This window comes from Dama dama, chromosome 2 (assembly GCF_033118175.1).
Source record: "Dama dama isolate Ldn47 chromosome 2, ASM3311817v1, whole genome shotgun sequence".
Taxonomy (NCBI): Eukaryota; Metazoa; Chordata; class Mammalia; order Artiodactyla; family Cervidae; genus Dama; species Dama dama.
Window position 1 is genome coordinate 26,007,952 of NC_083682.1, and position 22,507 is coordinate 26,030,458.

The window sequence follows — 22,507 nt, forward strand, 5'->3', positions numbered from 1 at the left end:
GCATCAACTTGAAGTTTAGATAAGTAACATTACTGTTATTCAGAGAGCTTGGGACACCCCCTAAGACATCAGTATCAAAGGTGAAATTTACCATTACACATACTTTAAGATAATCACTATCTTAATAACATCTTCTGTTTATGTGATCTTATACAAATTATAGAGCACTTTGATATTCCTTATCTCTCTAATTCCCATGCCCATCTGGTGATGCAGGAAGAATGTGATATTCACAGAGTTTAGATGAAAAAATCCAGGACTTGCCCATGATGACAAAGCTGGCTCTTGTATCCTCCATCTTTTCTTACCATCCTTAAAATCTTGCCTACTTTTTCCCCTGCGCTGTTCTGTAATATTTTCCCCTATGCTTTGCCAGTGACTTGTCAGTTCCCTTCACAGTACTTAGGTAAAACACCTGCTTGTATAATTGCTGACATTAACAAGAATGTCATGAATGCATCTGACAGTTAATTTTTTCACTAGTTCCCTTCTGCTCCATAGATCCCTGTGAGTTTGGGTTAATTAATCTGAGTTTTATTTTTGCTAGCAAGCTGGTGATCCTTTGGGTTGAATCAGCTGAGTTGTCTCTAGGCTGTGATCAGTGACAGAACCTCCGGAAAGCCTTGGTTCCTTCCATCTTAGGGCACAGGATGGCCATGCCGGGCTTCTCGATATGAATGGCAAGATGGTCCATGACTTGTCCTTAACCAGATATTTGCATCATCCCTTTCTCCTTTCAAAGGTACATGACCGATGGTGGACTTGGCCTCTACACCCGCCGCCTGAACCGGCTCCCTGATGGGATGGCTGTGGTGCGGGAGACCCTGCAAAGAAACACCTCCCTGGGCCTCGGAGACGCTGACAGGTAAGCCTGCTCCACTTGGGGTGGCCCAGATGTGGAGGTGACTGCAGTGGGGCCTGAGAAATGAGGGCGGTCATGGTGAGAGCCAATGCGTGCTGCTTTAAGCCACCAGAGGCTGGGAGGCCTTGAAGCCGGGCCTGAGGTTAGGAGCTGGTTCAGCAGGTGGAAGAGGGGCCTGACCAGCTCTTGCATCCTGCTTCTGGGTGTCGCTTGGTGGTTCTCATAGCAAGAACCCAGGGAGTTCGGGCTGGGAAGGTTTTTGTTGTTGTTTTACTGTTGCTACTGCATCTTTATCAGTTCAGCAGGCCCTGGGGATCTGCTCTGCTTCCTCCATTAGCCAGCTTTCTAGGTATTGCATCTTGGAAGGAGCAGAGTCCCTGGTGACGCCCAGAAGGTCTGTGTGCAGAAGAGAGCTCCCCTGGCCGTGGCTGAGCAGGCTTCCCCATAACTCTCTGTTGCCTGGTGACAAGAGGCAGGGCTTAACCATTTAGTTTTTACACTGCATGCTGAGTGGTTGTCATGATTGGGCTTGACCAGTCTTCATTGCTTCGGAGACAAAGAAGAGCTCCAGAAAACTCTATGATAAAGAAGAATATTTGGCCTACAAGTTTCTAGTCTTTGACACAAGCCGATTCTGTGACCATGAACTCTCTGTTAAGGAAGGGGTTTGGGCTGTATGGTTTCCAATATCCCTTCCAGCTCTGATGTGCTGTATTTCTGGATTTCAATACCCTTTAATGATCTGATTGTTGAAGAATTTTTTCTGGCATACTTGACCCCTTGCCACATCTGGGTTGATGAGACAGAACATGGAATTTTGATGTGAGCAGTTTGAAATCTCTCTGTTCTTTTTGGAGGCGAAGTCTCATGTGTCAGAAGGCCAAATATTTGTTGCACCAAACCAGTTTCTTGCATTTCTCTTAGCAGGACATAGTTTCTAACAGAGAGTGAGATGACTTCTGTAGTTCCCTGGCTTCAGAGAAATAGGGCAACAGTATTAAAGAGACAGACCCTGAAGTTTCCCCCGGATATGGAATTTGCTGAAAAGGAATCTTCACCTTCTCTTGGGAAAGGCTTGGAGGCTTGGGCTGGTGTGAAGAGTGCTGAATTAGCTGTCAGGAACTTGGCACCTGCCCAAGGCCTAGACTTAGCCACCAACTCAACTGTGTCCTTCTCAGAGTCCTCTCAGCCTCCAAGGTAGTGATTTATACCAGAGAGGACTAAAGACTTACCACTGAGGTGCCAATTCAAGTCAGCTTTTTTCCTGTGATTTTATTTAAAGTATTGGTTTAAAAATTCTATAGTAAGACAAACCATTTGAGAACTACTCTAAGGCTAAAACTCTTTATGACCAAAATCTTTAGAGTAAATATCAGCAAAAGAAAAATCAGTTGTTGTAACACCCCCACTGGAGCGTTCACAGCTTATTAAATTGTTTTGTTTATTGGTATTCTCTTGTAAACATGGAATTGCTCAGTAAATCTATTAACATAAAGTTAATATACATAATATACATAAAGTTCCTTACAAGGTACATTTCCCCTTGTTGCAGAAGCAGTGTCTACACTAGGCAGTTTAATTTAATGCTTCAGTGCAGGGTTAATGGAATGATTATAGATCACAGCTGAGCTTGCTTTTGCTTTTGGAGGTGGGAGATTTGGGTTTGGGCTGGAAAGATGGGTGGCATTTGTTTTGTTGTTCCAGCTCAGTCTCCACATGTAACAAAACAGAAAACAGTGTCTTCTGGTTTTCCCCAAACTGGAATTGCTCAGGTGTGATCATTTAAGACTAAATGGATAATGAGCCAACTTTTAAAGAAAGAATTCAGGTGGCTTAAAAAAAAAAGATTTAATAATGCTCATAAATTTTCTATTTCATGTAAGTTTGGACCTGTAGGCAGTGAGATATTCTCTATTACTCTTTTTTTTTTTTTTTAATACTATGCTGTCATTTATTTATTATTTTTATTTATTTATTTTTGTCTGTGCTGGGTCTTCATTGCTCCACACGGGTTTTCTCTAGTTGCAATGAGTAGGGACTGTTCTGTAGTTGAGATGCATGGGCTTCTCATTGCGGCGGCTTCCCTTGTTGCGGAGCACGAGGCTCTAGAGCATGTGGGCTTCAGTAGCGGTGGCGCATGGGCTTAGTGGCTCTGCAGCATGTGGGATCTTCCTGGACCAGAGATCGAGTCTGTGTCCCCTGCCTTGGCAGGCAGATTCTTAACCCCTGGACCACCAGGGAAGCTCCCATATTATTCTTGGATATGTTAAATTACTTTTTTCAAAGTTAGTGTAAACAGGCCATAGTAATGCTTTATCTTTGGCTCAGTTGAAAGAGTAGTAGATTGGTTTCTTTCAAGTTCTTCACGTAAGCGTGCATACTAAGTTGCTTCAGTGATGTCCAACTCCTTGTGACCCTGTGAACTGTAGCCTACCAGGCTCCTCTATCCATGGGATTCTCCAGGCAAGATAGTGGAGTGGGTTGCCATGCCCTCCTCCAGGAGATGTTCCAACCCAGGGATCTAACCCGAGTCTCTTAGGTCTCTTACATTGGCAGATGGGTTCTTTACCATTAGCGTCACCTGGGAGGCCCTGTTCTTGTAAATCTTCCCAAAACTATGTTGTAAATGAGTGTTCCACAAAGTGCAAGGCTAACATTATTGGTACAGAAATAATTTTAGATGGTAGACAGGGAAGTACTTCTTTTTAACAATTATATTTTAATTAAAAAAAAAGAATTCTTGCCTCTAGCATCTCTCAAACTCATGATTTTACACACATTTCTTAGGGTCAGGATAGTGTAGACTTGAAACAACTTAATGTGAAATATCGAGGAATAATATCACAGATGGTGTGCAGATATATTAAAAAATAAGAAGTACGATGTACATGGCTGCAGGCTAGGTAATCCTTTTCCTATCCCTGTAACTAGAAATAAGTTGTTTAAGTAATTTAGACAAGTGAAAAAAAAAATGCCAAGAACCTTTCCAGAAGTCTTCCCTTCTAACCTAAAAAAAAGGCTAAAATACTTCCATTAATTTTTTTTTTAATAAGAAGCCCAGTCCTTAAGGATTCACACACAAGCAGTAAATTACATGAGTTCTACAAAAGAAATAGGAAACAAACTGAGAGGTGATTTCTGATGAGACCTCAGCAAAGGGATGGCCAGCCCAAGGGCGGATCACCTCACTGTGCAAGCGGGAAAACATCACTGACCTTGGCCCTTCATCCCTAGAGGACAGCTCTCCCACCCACTCCCCAGGCAGGCTGAGGCTGTTGGCGGCAGGATGTGGCTGGAGTATCTTCAGGGTTATTGAAAGTAACTGATAGGAATGTGCACCTTCGGAGCCTGGGAGACAGAGCCCATGTCTGCTGGTGAGTCTCGTATGTCACCAGCTGGCTTCTGAGAAATAATAAATGACGATCGTAAATTCAGGATGCCAGGCCTGCCCTTGATCTCCTGTCACTCTTTAGGATTGCCACCCATGGGCTCTTGTTTTTACCTGATAGTCATCGGGGCGACTTTCAGCAAACTAGGGCCAGCCGGCTCTGAAGGAAGGATCAAAAGGGGCAAGCGGAGGTGGCTTATTACAAGCTCTTGGCCCCAGATGACAGACATGTAAAGAGACCTGTGACATGGAGGTCTAGCAGGCTGGGAGGAGGAAGGGATACAGCAAGGAGGGCCCAGGGGCTGAGCTCACAGCCACAGGGTTTGTGGAACTCCGGCCGCTTGCAGGCACTGCTGTCTCCTGGGACCCCATCGGAAGATTGAGTGCTTTCAAAGATTAAAGCTCAGCTCTGGGAAAGTTTCCACTCTCGGTCCCTTTCTCTGTCCCTTGAAAGCATGCCGTGGCCCTTTCCCACATGCGTGGTGCTGTAGTGTGCAGTGGGTTGAGGCAGTTAGATGCTCCCGCCAAGGTCACGTACCTGTCCTGAGAGCACGTGGAGGGTAGAAGCCAGGCTCCTGTGCATGTGGGTCCCGAGCAAGACTTTGCAGTTACTTGATAACTTTCTTCTCAACCCTTAAAACACCAATTGCTTTTGTTAATTTGGTTTTGTCGCTAAGTCATGTCTGACTCTTGTGACCCCATGGACTGTAGCCTGCCAGGTTTGTCTGTCCATGGGATTTTCCAGGCAAGAATATTAGAGTGGGTTGTCATTTTCTTCTCCTGTGAATCTTCCTGACCCAGGAGTTGAACCCAGGTCTCCTGCATTGCAGGTGGATTCTTGACTGACTGAGCTACGATGTAGGTAGTAAGAAAAATAGAAAAAAAACAAACAAACTAATGCCGCATGGTAAAACATCAGCCTGAGACTTGAACAAAAATGAAAATTGCCCTCTGACATCACCAAACATAAAGGAGAAACTGTTTTTTTTTTTTTCCCCTTGTTAAATTACAAGATTTTCTTTGCCCTCCAAATTCTGTACAGTTTACTTATGGAGATGGCTTTTCAGTTGGGCTTCAGTCACCGTACAACTTGACTGTCTGCATTTGGGACCCAGGCCTCAGTGCTCGGAGCTATCCCAGCTTCAGCTTGAACAGGGAGTCCTGCAGTGTGAGGATGTAACTATGCAACCTGGTATCTGACCAGCCTGCCAAGCCAGGCCCTCCTCCCTCACCGGGAGTGTCGCAAGATCTTCCAGCTCAGGACACTGCTTGGCTTTGTGATTTGTGTGGGACAGTTTGGCCTTCTGGCACCCAGCAATGCATTCACAGATTCGGGCCCGACTTGGAGGAGCTGAATCCGGGACAGAGCTCCCCAACCAGCAGCTGGAATTGGTAGGCACCCTCATCATGTGAGGTGAGCTCTTTCTTAGGCATCGCCCCTGCTGGGATATGCAGACTGGAGGGAACACAGAGGGAACTTCTCCCATTGTCTTCCCTTTCAAATCTGGGATAGGGAGAAAAACAGCCCTCCTCAGAGACACCCATGACCTAATCCCAGCACTTGTGATTATTTTATGACTTGTGGCCAAGGGAATAAGTTTGCTTCGTGTATGCTCAGTCATGTCCGACTCTGTGTGAGCCATGGACTGTAGCCTGCCAGGCTCCTCTGTCCATAGGATTCTCCAGGCAAGAATGCGAGAGTGAGTTGCCAATTCCTCCTCCAGGGGATCTTCCCGACCCAGAGATCGAACTCGTTGTGTCTTGTGTTGCAGGTGTATTCTTTACCCCTGAGCCATCTGGGAAGCCCAGTAAGGTTGCTTATCAGCTGACGTTTAGATGGACTGCCCTGGGTTATCCAGGTCGGCCACTCTAATCACAGGTCCTTAAAAGTGGAAGAGGCAGGAGCGGAGGGCAGACTGATGAGATGTGAGAGAGACACCATCCGCCCTGGTTAGCTTTGAAGATTAGGGAAGGGACCACAGTCAAAGAACTCAGGTCGGGTGGCCTCTATACAGAGAAGGCAAAGGAGCAGATGTTCCCTGAAGCCTCCAGAAATGACCTTAGCTCTGCTGACACTATGAGTTCATTCCTTGGCACTCAATTCAGATGAAAAACTGTAAGATAGTACAGATAGTATTATTTTAACCCCCCAAGTTTATTATAATTTGTTATAGCAACAATGGAAAATAAATACAAACTTTTATTAGAAAATAATAAAAACAGGTATAGTTGCCATTTCCTGACAGAGCACTGTATGCCAGGAACTGTGTCCAGCACCTTACAAACATTTGGTCATTAATTTTTAACCTTGACCCTTTGAAAGGAGTTATCCTAGTTTCATAGACTTGAGTCTGTGAGAGGGTCCGTAAACTTACTGCAGGTTCCATGCACACCTAACTGGCTGGTGTCCGAGTTGGGACTGAATTCCAGGCCCAGCAGACCCATCCACTGCCAGAGGCTCTAGCCACCTGCCGACTGTCCCACTCATCTGCTTGCTCAGGGAGCCCTCTGTGCATGGATTCCTATTTAGCTCCAGCTATTCTCTTATTGAATGAGGTGACATCTTATTGAATGAGGTGTCATCTTATTGAATGAGGCCCTGCTCACTAAAAATCTAAGCAGTGCCCAGATGGCTGGAAGGGCGAACCCCAGCCTTCAGGGACAATGGACAACAGTTTTCATTAGAGGGAAGAGGGGATGTTTCTTGCCTCCTCTCCCTGCATCCCAGCGTCCCAGGGACGCTGCAGATGGGCTGACCCTCATCCTTTATCCTGTCATGATCTCAGGCCTCAAGGAGAAGGCCCTTTTGTTATTTATTGGAGGATAATTGCTTTAAAATGTCGTGTTGGTTTCTGCCATCAGTTCAGTCACTCAGTCGTGTCTGACTCTTTGTGACCCCAAGGACTGCAGCACACCAGACTTTCCTGTCTATCACCAACTCCCGGAGCTTACTCAAACTCATGTCCATCAAGTCAGTGATGTTGTCCCCTCCTCTCATCTTCAATCTTTCCCAGCATCAGGGTCTTTTCAAATGAGTCAGTTCTTTGCATCAGGTGGCGAAAGTATTGGAGCTTTAGCTTTAGCATCAGTCCTTCCAGTGAATATTCAGGACTAATTTCCTTGAGAATTGACTGGTTTAATCTCATTAAAATCCAAGGGACTCTGAAGAGTCTTTTCCAACACAACAATTCAAAAGCATCAGTTCTTTGGTGCTCAGCTTTCTTTATAGTCCAACTCTCACATCCATACATGACTACTGGAAAAACCACAGCTTTGACTAGATGGATCTTTGTTGGCAAAGTAATGTCTCTGCTTTTTAATATCCTATCTAGGTTGTTCATAGCTTTTCTTCCAAGGAGCAAGCGTCTTTTAATTTCATGGCTGCAGTCACCATCTACAGTGATTTTGAAGCCCAAAAAAATAGTCTGCCACTGTTTCCACTGTTTCCCCATCTGTTTGCCAAGAAGTGATGGGACCGGATTTCATGATCTTAGTTTTCTGAACGTTGAGCTTTAAGCCAACTTTTTCACTCTCCTCTTTCACTTTCATCAAGAGGCTCTTTAGTTCCTCTTCGCTTTCTGCCACAAGGGTGGTGTCATCTGCATATCTGAGGTTATTGATATTCCTCCTGTCAGTCTTGATTCCAGCTTGTGCTTCATCCAGCCAGGCATTTCATATGATGTACCCTGCATGTAAGTTAAATAAGCAGGGTGACAATATACAGCCTTGATGTACTCCTTTTCTTATTTGCAACCAGTCTGTTGTTCCATGTCCAGTTCTAACTGTTGCTTCTTGACCTGCATACAGATTTATCAGGAGGCAGGTAAGATGTTCTAGTGTTTCCATCTCTTTCAGAATTTTCCAGTTTGTTGTGATCCACACAGTCAAAGCCTCTGACATAGTCAATAAAGCAGAAGTAGATGTTTTTCTGGAACTCTGTTGCTTTTTTGATGATCCAGCGGATGTTGGCAATTTGATCTCTGGTTCCTCTGCCTTCTCTAAATTCAACTTGAATGTCTGCAAGTTCATGGTTCACGTACTGTTGAAACCTGGCTTGGAGGATTTTGAGCGTTATTTTACTAGCGTGTGAGATGAGTGCAGTTGTGCGGTAGTTTGAATACTCTTTGGCATTGCCTTTCTTTGGGATTGGAATGAAAACTGACCTTTTCCAGTCCTGTGGCCACTGCTGAGGTTTCCAAATTTGCTGACATACTGAGTGTAGCACTTTCACAGCATCATCTTTTAGGATTTGAAATAGCTCAACTGGAATTCATTCCATCACCTCCACTAGCTTTGATTGTAGTGATGCTTCCTATGGCCCACTTGACTTCACACTCCAGGATGTCTGGCTCTAGGTGAGTGATCACACCATCGTGGTTATCTGGGTCATGAAAACCTTTTTTATATAGTTTTTCTTTGTATTCTTGCCACCTCTTCTTAATAGCTTCTGCTTCTGTTAGGTCCATACCATTTCTGTCCTTTATTGTGCTCATCTTTGCATGAAATGTTCCCTTGGTATCTCTAATTTTCTTGAATCTCTAGTCTTTCTCATTCTTTTGTTTTCCTCTATTTCTTTGCATTGATCACTGAGAAGGTTTTCTTATCTCTCTTTTCTATTCTTTGAAACTCTGCATTCAAATGGGTGTATCTTTCCTTTTCTCCTTTGCCTTTAGCTTCTCTTCTTTTCTCAGCTATTTGTAAGGCCTCCTCAGACAACCATTTAGCCTTTTTGCATTTCTTTTTCTTGGGGATGGTCCTGACCCCTTGCCTCCTGTACAGTGTCACAAACCTCTGTCCATAGTTCTTCAGACACTTGGTCTATCAGATCTAGTCCCTTGAATCTATTTGTCACTTCCACTGTATAATCATAAGGGACTTGATTTAGGTCATGCATGAATGGTCTAGTGGTTTTCCCTACTTTCTTCAATTTAAGTCTGAATTTGGCAATAAGAAGTTCATGATCTGTACCACAGTCAGTTCCCAGTCTTGTTTTTGCTGACTGTATAGAGCTTCTCCATCTTTGGCTGCAAAGAATATAATCAATCTGATTTCTGTATTGACCGTCTGATGATGTCCATGTGTTGTTGGAAGAGGGTGCTTGCTATGACCAGTGCGTTCTCTTGGGTTTCTGCCATGAAACAACTCAAATCAGTTCTAACTGTGTGTGTGTGTGTGTGTGTGTGTGTGTGTGTGTGTATGTGTATCCCATCCTTCTTGAACCTCCCATGCACCTTTCCATCCCACCACTGTATGTGGCCACAGAACACCAGGCTAGCTCCCTGCATTAAACAGCTTCCTACTAGCTATCTGTTTTACGCACGGTACTGTGTATATGTCAATGCTACTATGTCAGTTCATCCCACCCTCTCCTTCCCCCACTGTGTCCACAAGTCCCTTCTCTACGTCTGCCTCTCCATTTGAGAAGGCTTGCTCTTATACAGTGCTGGACCAGTTTACCCCTTGGGCTCCTTGCAGGTTTGGAGGAAGGATGCCTGTTTATGGATTCAGACCTGCTGCCAACTTGTGCCGTTTGTCAGAGTCCACAATTTCATGATTCCAGGCCAGGCTCATCCTTCCCTTGAGTGATCCCAGAAATCAGGGGCCCCAGAATCTACAGAGAATCTGCTGTCATTCGAAGAATCCTCCCTGCTCCTGACTTACCACTGTAGTCCCTGAGGCATGGCTGGAGTTTGTCTGCACAGAGTTTGGGGGTCTGCAGGGGTGCGTGGCTGGAGCCGTGGTTTAAGGAGGGCTCCCCTGAAATGTTCCCTCCCTTCCCCTCACTCTCTACCGTCTGTGTCTTTTGTGAGCTGTCATTTCCTAATCTTCCCATTGTCACCAAGTCAGGCAGAGGGGCAGAGTTTCGCCTTATTTTATCTAATCACATTTCATGCCATCTCTGGCTATTTCCCCACATCCAAGTGGTGGGAGTGAGAGACTCAAGACCTGCTCAGCCCCACTGCCCAGCTGGGCTCTCAAGCCCTGAGCAGGGTGTGGCCACGCAGCATAAAATAATCCAATTTAGAAGTCAGTTGCTTGGTCACATGAGCCACATTTCAAGTACTCCCAGGTCCCACATGGTTCAGGGCTACCCCGTTGGAGAACACAGACACTCTTCAGTAGGTAGGCAGCAGTTTCATCACTGCAGAGGATTCTTTTGGGTCGTGCTGCTGTAAACCAGATTGGAGAAGGAAATGGCAACCCACTCCAGTGTTCTTGCCTGGAGAATCCCAGGCACGGGGGAGCCTGGTGGGCTGCCATCTATGGGGTCGCACAGAGTCGGACACGACTGAAGTGACTTAGCAGCAGCAGCAGCTATAAACCAGCTCATTGCTGTTTCTAAAGGCAGCTGTGGGGTTTGCTGTGGAGGGACCAAGGGGCTAGACAGTACCTCTGAGTTTCATGGTTTTGTCTCTAAAATGAGAACAGTGTTCACATGCAGGGGTGCCCAACCTCCAGACCACGGGCTAGTACCTCCTGTCAGATCAGTGGCAGCATTATGTTAGAAATAAAGTGCACAATAAATGTAGTGTGCTTAAACCATCCCCCCTCACCCCCAATCCATGGAAAAGTTGTCTTCTACGAAATTGGTCCCTGGTGCCAAGTAAGTTGGGGACCACTGTGGTATGTGCATCACAAGACTGTTGTAAGGAGGGCCTGAGGTGAAGGTGGGCAGAGACCTTTATAAAGTACCAGACAAAGATAAATGCACTGATTATTCCTCAGTCCTGCAAGCCGTTCAGGGCAATCTGGGCTCCAACCCTCTGCCGTTCTCTTTCCTGTATATTTAATTAATTAATAGTTAAGCTCTCTTTTTTCTATGACAGCTTAGAGTAATAATGTATAGTGAAAGAACAATCATAAGTTAAAATAATGAAGCATCAGGATGGGGCGGGGGAGTATAGGTGAGAAAATGACATGTAGAAAAGGGAGAAAATTGAGAATACGGATGTACATAAGGTCCTACATGGTTGCATATTTTCGTGGTAATTCACCACGTGGTTTCCTACCAGCCTAAGTGAAATGAACTATGCCTTGTTCCACCACCACCTTTCCGACTGTTCCCGTACTATCGAGGCTTCATCCTGGCTTGCTGGGCACAGTCAGTTGATCTCTCTGTGTCCTTCTCCATGGCTCTGTCACCCCAGCCCTTCCCCTCTCTCCTCTCTCGTTCTGCTGGCCTGCTCCTTCTCACTGCCTTGTAACTGCCTATTGTATCCACTAGTGCCCCCAGCATTTTCCTCGTCTTGCATTCCAGGGTTATACTCAGTTTCCTGGTAAAAGAAGATGCCTCTAGCACAGGGCCCAGCGTCAGTGATCTCCATTGTGTTTGCATTCCATCCCTTTCCCCTTTCTCCTGCCTGTGAGTAACAAGAGAACAGAAACTAGGAGAGAGTGAAAGTCATTTTAATCTGAAATCTCTTAAAGGAGCCTTAGAGGCAAACCTGTATTTCCGTGGTCACAGGGTAATAATTACGGCACTGGCCTTTTCCCAGTGCCTCTTTTCTGCTGGTACCACTGACTTCCTTTTTAAGTAAGAGTGTCTGCTTGTGGAATGGGTGGGTAGAGGCCACGTGTGCTGAACAGGGGGCTAGTGCTGACAGGAAGCAAGCCATCTGCACCTTAAGCTAGAAAGGAATTCTCCCAGGGGGTTGTAAAGAGAAGAGAAAGAATTCATCAAGTGTCTGTGGAGTGTCATTTCTCAGGTATGCTGTGTTTTCACTTTGGGAAAAAAAAAAAAAAAGCTGTATAGTGGCCCCACAAGAACCTTTCACTCCCTAATGTTGCTCAACTTCATAGCTTTGTTCCAGGTTACACCATAGGAGAAGCACAGTGGAGAGTGTGTGTTGGGGGATGGAAAGGACAGTTGCTTCCCCAAAGTACTTTTTCCAAAAGTGGTTCCTTGCCAATAGTTGCTTAAAGGTAATTTGGAGACTTGATAGTTCCTCTAAATATGGATGAGATGATATCTAGCAATATGAAAGCAAGAGAGGAAAGAAAAAAGTCCAAACAGAACATCTTTTTCTGTGCTTCCTCCCCCAGCAACCCAAAGTGTAGGCCCCCCCACCCAGGTCAGAATCTGACTACACCTGTGCTCTGAAACAGGAAATAATATGTTTCCATCCGAGTACCTAGACAAGTCTTTACATCAGTCAGTATAGGCTAGATTGTGCCGTGTAACAAGCAACTCCCCAAACCTACCCTCAGTATCTGGCCATTGCATGTCAGTGGGAGACTGTAATGTATATCATTCTTACCCTAGGACCCAGAGTGCCAGAGAGACGACTGTTTAGAGGACTGACAATCCCCATGGCAAAGAGAAGACATGCTGTCTCTTAAAAGCTCCTACCTGGGAATGGCCTCTGTAACTTCCACTCATTTGTCTTTGGTCAAAGGAAGTCATAGGGCTACAGTGAAATGCAAAGATCAAGAGAAATACATTTTTGCTGGGGACCTGAGAGAATAGCAAATACATGGAGAACGGCTTAATGACCATCACTGTTTTATTACATGTAAGTGGCAGTCTGAGCCTAATGCCACCCCCACCCCACCATTATGTAACCAGCTCTGAATCTTGCAGTTCATAACATATTTACCACATACCTATCAGATGCTGGGCACCATGCTGTCTAGTCTGGTTGATGGCCTTGACTATCAACCAGATAGGAGAGCGTGAGCACAAAATGAGGAACACATTACTGAATTGGCTGATGAATGTTAAGCAATGCTATGGGTCAGTTGTATTTCAGCAAAGTATTTGGACTATGTCTTGATATATGACAGTTTATAGAAAATGCTGATGGTTGTTTAATATTGGTAAAGCATCTCCCATGCACTAGGCCCTGGGGATCCAAAGGGAAGTCAGATCATCATCTCTGCTCCCTGCCCTCAAGAAGCTTGCAGTCAAATTGAGGAGAGCAGAGCCTCAATAAGCCACATGCTAAGTACCAAAGAGATTTATGGGACCTGGAAGGACTGGGGTAGCCCTGGGGGCTAAATGTCATCCTATGATGGGAACTTGTTGTTACTATAATAAGCTACAAGAGGTTTCTTTTTCTGTCAGTGATGATTTGAGAGATCCTTTAGAAATACTACCCAAGTGTCAAAATAGGTCTGCTTATTTCTTTATCTATTTGGGATTTTCCTTTTGTTTCCTTTAATATCTTTGTCATGTTTGAAGAGCAGCCTAACTGTGATTTCTGTTACTGAAATATAAGAGCTGATGAAATAAGCGTGGTGTAGAAGGAGTTCTGGTTAAGTGTAGCCTTTAGGCTGGTCATGCTGGACACAGTGCCAGCCCAGAGTTTCTGTTCTAGGTTACCTGGCATTCTAATGTATTTTCCCAGCACTGCCTCTTGGAAGAGAAGCTTACCGTGCAAGGTGGTGTGAGAAGGTCCCCACTGCAGCCCTCTCACTTTGCCGGTGAGGAAATCGAGGCCTGGGGAGATTGTTAGAGGTCCAGTGACCGCTCTGTCCTCCAGGCTCTGGGGAGCAAAGCTGCCTCGGCGAGAGTTTAGAGAGCATGAACGAGTCACCGATGAAAGCGCACGCTAGCTCTTAGGTGAAGATGACTGCAGTCCATGCAGGAAGGGACGGAGTGCACTAGGAATCACGAGTACTTGTCCTGGATCTCCTCTGCCATCACTGAGCATCTTGAGTAAGATGCTTCCCCTCCCTGCACCCCTGTTCCTTCATCCATGTGGTCTGACCTGCTGATGTTTAAAGTCCTTGAGCTCCCAGGCTTGGTGTTCTTGTTTGTCACTTGAAGGACAGAGTCCAGAATGGCTCAGGACTGTGACCATCCACGCAGGGCCGGGAACCCACCAACCTTTGGGCTCTGATGGTCTCGCTGACAGCTGTTGTGTGATGGCATTTCGAGTAAGAGTGCAGTGCTCGCCCCTGGCCCCTGGTGTGTGTACCCCTCTTCTGCATGTAGCAGACCTCCTCCAGAGGAGAGAAAGCCTCAGGGTCCATCCTCACTGTGCTTCAAGGCTAAGCCGAGAGGCACTTAGCAAGGGAGGCGGGTAGCAGTGTTACTGATGGCAGGCACAGGCGGAAGGAGCGAATGACATCTTGCAAAAGGGGAAGGCAGGGTGGACAGAGCTGTGACCAGAAGTGGTGGGGGCCTGTACCTTCCTGACACTTCGGAGAAAATCCATTCATTATACGTGATAATGGGTTTTGCTCTATCTTGGAGCTTCACCAAAACTATATTAGGAGCTGAAAGTTCATGGGACCGTCCTCTTGTTTTCATCGAGATAAAATTCCAAGTGACTGATAAGCCATGAATTGTATTTATTTTGGTGGATGTTTTGACTCAGGACTTAATTAGACTTGGAAGGACATTGTTCCCTAAATCAGCACTAGCAGGGGGCTCTGCCTGTCTAGAGGGGAGCGGGCTGCCTTGGGGATGAGCCATTGAGGGGGCGGGGGGACTTCCTGCACTGTGATTTTTCATGCAGTTGGCAGGTTTTGTATGGTCTACCAGTGTCCTGGAGAGCAAAACTCGGAATGGATTTGGACCAAGACCATGAGCTTTACAGATAAGGAGATAGGCTCTGAAAGGTGACATTCCTTCCCAAAGCCACATTGCCGTAAGGGGCAAGGGTAGGGTTTGAATTCGGAAGCCTTTGCTTTCCATCATCGATCTTGCCTCCCTGCTTATTCAAAGGCTCGATGCCATCCTTCCAGAAGGTGACCCTCACTGGAAGCTCCATGAGTGAGGGGTGATCGTCTCCTTAGGACCTTACACCGGGCGAGGGTGCTTGCATAGGTGACAGCCTGGGGACCTTTGAGACAGTCGTCTTTTCAGTCTGGTTTTCTCCACCTGGAGGCTCAGGCATAAGAAAGCCTGAGGGTGTGGCCCAAGCCAAACTCTGCTGCTGCCCAGGAAACTCTAGCCCTTCCCTCAGCCGAGTTTAGGGATGCCTGAAGCTATGGGAGTAATATTTTCCTCCTAAGGACATCTGACTTCTTTGGTTCCAGAGCTTCCAGCAGAGGTTTCAGAGCTGCCTTAGTCCTGCTGGTCACACCTGGTGGCCCTCAGGGTCTGTCTCCTGCAGGAGTGGCCTCTGCCGTCAGCCCCCGTGGCTTTTGTCTCAGGATGCCAGGAAGAGGAGGCCGGCTTTGTCCGTGCCAGCTTCAGCCCTGTTGCTTTCCCTCATCCTCTGCACACTTTGATTTATCTCCCTTATTAATCCGTGGTGCTCAGTCCTGTAAAATTGCCTGAAATGAGATCTGAAGAGGGACTCTGATGTTTTGAGGGACGTTGCAAGATTGTGTGGCGGAGATTGAATGGGGACTGAGGGAAATGAGGTGGTTGCATGGCTCGGTGGGCTCAGGACCCCTGAGTCGAGGATTTCTGTTGCCGCCTCTCCGTTTAAGCTTTTACCCTGAGATTTGGGGAGAGGGACTCACAAACCCTTGGGTGGCAAAATGAGGCTTAAAAAAGAAAATCCTCCCTGGCTGCCTCTGTGGGCTTCCAGGACCCGAGCCATGGGTCCCTCAATGCGGGTGCGGTGGCTTAAGCCCTAGAGGAAGTGAGCAGGAGACCCGCAGGGCATCTGGGCTTGGGCAGAACTCTGGGGTGTCGTCCTGTACTTGTACACAGGTGACTCCAGAGGGTGAGTCCTCCTGGGCGTCCTCCTGTCAGCCCGAGGCCATGCGGGCATACGTGAGTGGATCTCCAGGTACCTCTGCCTTGTTCTGTAGGAGCTCCTGCAGGAAGAAATGATTGTTTCTCGATTTTTGGTGTGGGTGCAGCTCACGAGGGCTCTGGGGACACCAGGGATAGACGTCCCCTGGGAGGCTGTCACAGCTCCTCCCTAGGACTCTGGGTAGTTTGCAGTCTGTGGCTCTGGCCTCTGAGCCTCATTGTCAACAATGGCTACACTTCTAGGGATTCTCCCCTTAAATGCTTTAACCTCCCAGAGGACCCAGTGGGGAGTTTGCCCCGTTTCACAGATGAGTCCTGGGTCAGTGGATCTAAGTGACTTGCCCAGGGGCACATGGGCAGTGAGTGGCAGAAGAGTTGAGACTCCAACCCCATCTAACTCCAACCCCATCTTCTCCCTGGGATACTGTGCTGCCCGTCCCTAAAGGAGGAGGGTATGCCGGTGCTGAGTAGTCATGGATTCAGCTGGGTCTTGGAATTTTCAGGAATGACCTCCTGGCTTCCCTTACCTGCATAATCGCCACTCATGCTCCAGGATTGGCCCCATACCTGCCTTTCCTAGGAAGCCTCCTTGCCCCCTCCTCTCCTTCTCTAACCCCAGATAGGGTCCTCCGGGGACCTCTCCTCCATCCAGGGTCTGCTGGTAACCTATGTTTTGCTCTCTGGTAGCATTTAACATGCCTTGGGAATTGTCTGCTCCTAGGTGTGGTCTGTGTTTTCCCGGTGTCTCAGTGCAATATAGGAGACACAGGAGATGTTGTATTGGAAAGATGTTTGATCCCTGGATTGGAAAGATCCCCTGGAGGAGGAAATGACAACCCACTCCAGTATTCTTGCTGGAAAAAATTCCATGGACAGAGGAGCCCGGTGGGCCACAGTCCATAGGGTCCCATGAAGTCAAGCACAGCTGAGTGACTGAGCGCGCATGGGTATGGTATCCCCCGCTAAACTAAAGGGAGGAACCGGAATGCTATTTGACTCTACTTAGCATTCCTGGACTCTGCAGAGGCCTGGCATATACAGTAGTAGATGTTTGCTGTGTAATTAATTAGTTAATTAGTACTATCCTAAGAATGATTATTAAGACTTACTGAATCTTTAGGTTTCCTCTCTTTCTCATCTAGTTTATGGGTGAGTCTTGGGCATGGTCCCTTCAAGTGGTCTCTCAAATTGCTCTGCTTCTTGCTGTCTCGTCTGCCATCACATGGGTCCAGGCTGCCATGGTTTTTCTTTGAATGCCCACTCTGGCCTCCTGACTGGATTCACTGTCTCCTCCATGACCTTCATGTAGTGCTTTCTCCACCCAGCAGCCATTGTGATCTTCATAACACGGATCCCACTACCCCTGCCTATAACTACCTCAGTGGATTTCCCCTGCACATAGAATGGAATCCAGACTTCTTACCATGGTCTCCAGAGTAAGGCATGTTCTGTTGTTGTTTCAGTGCATGCATGCTCAGTTGTGTCCAACTCTTTGCAACCCTTTGGACTGTAGCCTGCCAGGCTCCTATCCATGAGACTTTTCAGGCAAGTATACTGGAGTGGGTTGCCATTTCCTCCTGCAGCAGATCTTCCCGACCCAGAGATCAAACCCGCATCTCCTGAGTCTCCTGCATGGCAGGCAGATTCTTTACCTGTTGAACCACAGGAAAGCCCAGCCCCTGCCATCTCTCTGGCCTCATTCCACTTTTCTCTCCCCTACTCAAGCCCTGGAACTTGCCAAGTATCTCCTTTCAGAACCTTTGCATATGCAATTCTTTCTGCCTGGAATATGCTTCTCACCTTCCCCCCCTTTTTATAAGGCTGGCTCATTCTTATCCTTCAGGTCTAAACTCAAATAGTTCACCCTCCTCTCAGAAATGATTCCTGACCACTCTCTTAAGAAGGTCTCAGCTGTTAGTGTCTTTTGCAGCATCCAGTTGATTTCACATCCCTTATTGGCATTTGTGTTAATTTTTCTTTATTTGTCTGCTGTGTCTTCCTACTAGGCTCTATGTATCAGGAAAACAGAAACTAGGTTAGTTCTGTCGGCAAGTGAATCTCCTACCTAGCACAGTGCCTGACTCAGAAGGGTGCTCATTATATATGTTTGTGAATGACTGACTGGCTGGCTCTGTGATGCAGGGCCAATATGCAAAATACTTAAAACCAGTGAGATGCAGGCACCAACTGACCAGAGCAGGCACTGATCAATCAGAATGAGGCATCGGTGGCAGTCAACAGCTCTTAACTGCTGACACAAATCAGTGCTGGTGCTGTGGCTTATAGTGATCCATCCCACACAGCCTTGTCCAGCCTTCAGTTAACCACGGCCCTAAACTGGACTCAGATTTGGGTTTGTTAGTGTCCAGGAGCTTCTCTGGTGGGAGACTGAATGGTTTGACCTAGCCTACTATGTTTCTTGGAAAAAGATTTAAAACCTATGACCCCCTGACATGTTTAGACTCCAGCTTTGCCACCTCCCAGCCACATGACAGAGATCAGTTAACCATCCTGAGCCCCTGTGCTCTCGTCCATAGAATAAAAATATGAGCCCACTTCATCGAGTTGTCGTGCAGAAGTAATGTTAGCACAGTGCCTGAGCCCAGTTAACCCCCCTCCATAAACAGCAGCCGGTTTGTAAAGGATTAGAGTGCCAATCGCACACACGAGGAAGGAGAGACGCAGGATGTTGAAGTGCCGAAACTGAGAATCCAGGATGTAAGTGCGGGTCCTGCCGGCCCACCCCCAGCACTGTGACCACCTGCCCCCATCACCTCCCTGCTACAGAATACCCTTCTCTTTGTGATTCTGCTTTGGGGCAGTCTCACTCCGCTCTTGTCTCCCTGCTTCTCCTATCCTGGGGCAACTCTGGCAGGAGGAAAAGCAGAAGATATCATTTAAGGCCTGAGCCCCGCCATGGGAAATTGGCACAAGCCGAAGTAGTCAGCACGTCCTGACACGAGGTCTCACTCTTGAAACTGGCAGACTCACCACGGTAGAACAACATCAGAGGTGCAAACCTGTTCAAATCCTCAGCAAAGGTCTTGAAACAGAACTTGAAAGGGTTTATGACCCTGGGGATTTAAATGTCTCTCTAAGCCAAGCTATAATTCCGGCTCTGCTTTTAGAAGTAAAGATCAGAGCCATAATTTGAGGAGGGCCTTAGAACACACACTGATTATGTTTCAAGACAAGCTGTGGGCCCTAGGTGCCGTGGGTGGGAGGGCCTGGGGTCCAGACCAGGCAGGGTGCGTGGAGGGGAGGGGACCAGGGAGTAAGGCTGGGTGTCGAGCTGAGGCAATTAAATGCCCTTGCTTCTCACTTTAAACAAAGGCCCTGAGATAGCCTCCCAGAGGGCTGTGCTCTTAATGATCTGGAATAAAAGGCTAGAGGGCAAAGCCAGCAAGCTGGTGGAGCTAATGCAGGCGCTGGCCTTGAATGTCCCTGCAGGAAGTCTGGAGCTGGAGCCCAGGACCTCTGTCCACAAGCTATGCTTATCATGCTAATAACCAGCCACTCTGTCCCTAGCACCTCCCTCCCCCACGCCAATCCTAGACTTCAGATCTGAGCTCCACTGGAGCCAGAGAGCCGGACCCCTTTCTCCACAACCCCCACCCAACTGCTTCATGGCATGGTCTCCCGTGCTCTGCTTCCTGGCACTGTCCCTCAGCTCTCACGGCCACTGTGCTGTTACTGCACACATCAGGCCCAGCACAGCCACAGTGATCTGCCCGAAGGCAGATCTGATCGTGTGCCCCACTCACCTGCTGCGAAGCGCCTGGAGTAGTTCATCCAGCCTCCGCCCCAGCTGCCACGCCAGCCTCGTAGCCCGCAGCCTCAAACCCTTCAGAGCCTCCCGCGCACTCCACGATGTTCCAGGTCTGTGTGCCTTTGCCCGTGGGATGCCCTCTGCTGAGAATGCCCTCTGCTAAGAATGCCCTCTGCTGAGAATGCCCTCTCTGACCCCGCTTTGCCAGGCTAACACGTACATGTCTTCCAGCATTCAGTTCCAATGTTTCCTTACTTGGCACCTCAGACTTAGTAAGTTTCCTTCCAAGGAGCTCCCAAAGGGCCCTGTGCAATTCTTTAACTTCTGACAAAATCTTGGCTTTTTTTTTTTAATGTACTGAACTTGAAAAGCAGGGATTATCTTGGTTATTGCTGAGTTTCTTGGACCTGGTAATACAGTGTCTGGCATGCAGTAGGTGCTCAGTCAACCTTTATTGGACTTTTAATCAGATGAGTTCCGTCTCCCCAGCAGGAGATCTCAGCTTTTCACCGTGGACACGGTCGTTTCTCTTGTTCCCTGGTGCTGGTTCAGCCCTTAGCAGCATGGGTGGTGCAGAGTAGATCTTCACCGAAGATCAGGTGCCAGTCTGATTAAGATGACTCAGGCATGGCCCCTTCCATCCCGTGGAGCACTCACCAGGGAGCTTCTGGGGTGCTGGGCTGACCCTGTGGGTACCCAGGGGTCTGGAGTGGTGCCTTCTTTAAAAATACGAAAGCCTTCTCCATTATCTCAAAGACCAGCTCATGAAAGGACAATGCAAGCAGGGGATTGTTGATGCTTTCTGATTCAGATGTCAGAAGGAGAGCGCTAGAGCAGGATTCCTGGAGAGGGGACATTTAGGTGGATCTTGGAAAACAAGTAGGATATCTGAGTGGTGAGGAGGATAAAGAGCCGTCTAAATTTGGCAGGGAGGGAAATGGGACGCAGGGAAAGGAAGTCCCGTCTTGTCTCTGCAGGCTGACTGTGTGTTTTCCAGGCTGGCCAGTGCTTTACTTCGGTACAGAAAGCCTCGCCTCTGGTAGCCATGTCTCCCTGGGACCTTCAGAAGTCACCTCCCCCAGCTCCAGGCTGCAACACAGAGGTCATCTCTGTGCCCTTTGAGAGGAGCCTTCTGAAAACAGACGCTGATAGACTGAGGCAATAGCTGACTTATCTGCAGATGCCCTGGGGCTCACCGTATTAGAACTGACCACCTCCTAATGATTAAACACTACACAAACACCCAGTGACCAGGCTGTCCTGCCATAAATGGGCTGTAAACCCAGGACCGGGGCGTGGGTAGGGGGGAACAACAGCTGTTGTCCCACCAACTGGAGGAAAGGAGGCTGCAGAAATGCTTTCTGCCCTAAGCAACGAGCCCTAGGGCAGGTACCCAGAGAACAGACCCAGAACGTCACTTGCCACCAAGAGGGAGGTGGGGCAAGGGAGTGGTGGGGTTCAGAGGTCACTGAGAATGGAGAATAACAAGTGCCTCCCTCCCCTCTGTGTGGTAGATGCACTAGTGTGCATTAGTGTGCATCGCAGCCTGGTGGTGAGTGTGTATTGCAGATGGGGAAATAGAGCTGATAACCCATGGAGCTGGATTCAAATGAGGTCTTAGGTTATATTCATCTGCATACCCATTATGAGGGGAAAACTATCACCACCACCTTCGAGTTCGATGATACAGCTGACTCAGAGACTAAGTCATTTGTCTGGATTCACACAGCAAGCAGGACTAGTCCCAGGTCATCTGACCTGCGTGCACAAGCCCTCTCCATTATCTCAAATGACCACACACACTGCCCCCAGCCACTCTTCGGAGGGGGTCAAGGGACTCAAAGGGCCAGGTGTGGGAAATTGCCTCTCCTATTTGTAACCACTGCTTACCATCTCTAGGTTACCACTTGAGTCCAGCAGGTAAAAGAATCACACCTGTGCCTGTCTCTGCCTTTTGCCTCTCCAGGTTGGAGGCCACTGGGCCTTCCTGGTGGGAAAAGTTGGGGGTTCACGCCCAAACACCTGTGTACACGTGTCCTAGTGGTTTAGAAGGGCCAGACCAGGGCTGTAGGCCTGAAACCTCTTGAGAGCTGGGGATGAGAATGAAGCCCTCTTGACAAGCCCCCTTGTCACCAGTCATCTTGACTTATTAGGATCCACTGTTCCCATTCTTCAATGAGTAAAACTACCATTCCATTTGTGGGATTTGGCGTTTTTAGCTTCTGGTTTTGTTATATTGTTAATAACAATAATGCTAATAGTATCTAGTGGGTACTAAGCCCATAGAGAACTCCTGTGGAGTTAAAAGATATTTGAAAAGAAAACATCTAGAATTAGAATTGCATCCAGTCTGGGTGAGCCTCCAGCCTCACCTGCTGGCAAATCCCAGAAGCCCTGAAAGTGTATTCTCAACGGGTGTGGGCTCTGCACCCCAGGGGTGAGCCGCCTGCTGGCTCTCCAGGATCTCAGCTGGGTTCCCAGCAGCAGTGGTTACTATGCCGACCCTACTTTCTCCCCGACAGCACCTCAAAAAGCTTAATCTGTTCCTGCGGTGTGTCAGAGGGTGAGCCCACCAGGCTTCTGTGTCCTTCAGAGGACCCGTGTTTCCAGGGTAAACCACTCCCCCTTTGTGCTCTGCTTTCCCTTCTGTGAAATGGGCACATAACATCCTGGGGTCTCCTCTCCCATGCAGCTCACCAAGCAGGGCTCCGGCCAGAGCAGCCGGGACCCTCCCTGCTGCCAGTGAACTAATGGAACATGAAGTGATGTGCTCGAGGGCTGGCAGTGTTGATGCTCTGATCAGGTTACAGTTAATTCTCTCAGAACCTCCTT

At 47.7% G+C, this 22,507-nt stretch overlaps 1 protein-coding gene across 6 annotated transcripts in view; it reads left to right on the forward strand.

Moving 5' to 3' along the window:
- NAV2 (neuron navigator 2) overlaps positions 1-22,507 on the forward strand; it is a 417,005-nt gene that overhangs the window by 288,562 nt on the left and 105,936 nt on the right. For all 6 annotated transcript variants that reach the window (XM_061167929.1, XM_061167935.1, XM_061167940.1 and 3 more), the window contains exon 11: positions 743-865. In XM_061167929.1, the coding sequence (XP_061023912.1) occupies positions 743-865 (123 nt within the window). The remainder of the gene's footprint in view (positions 1-742; positions 866-22,507) is intronic.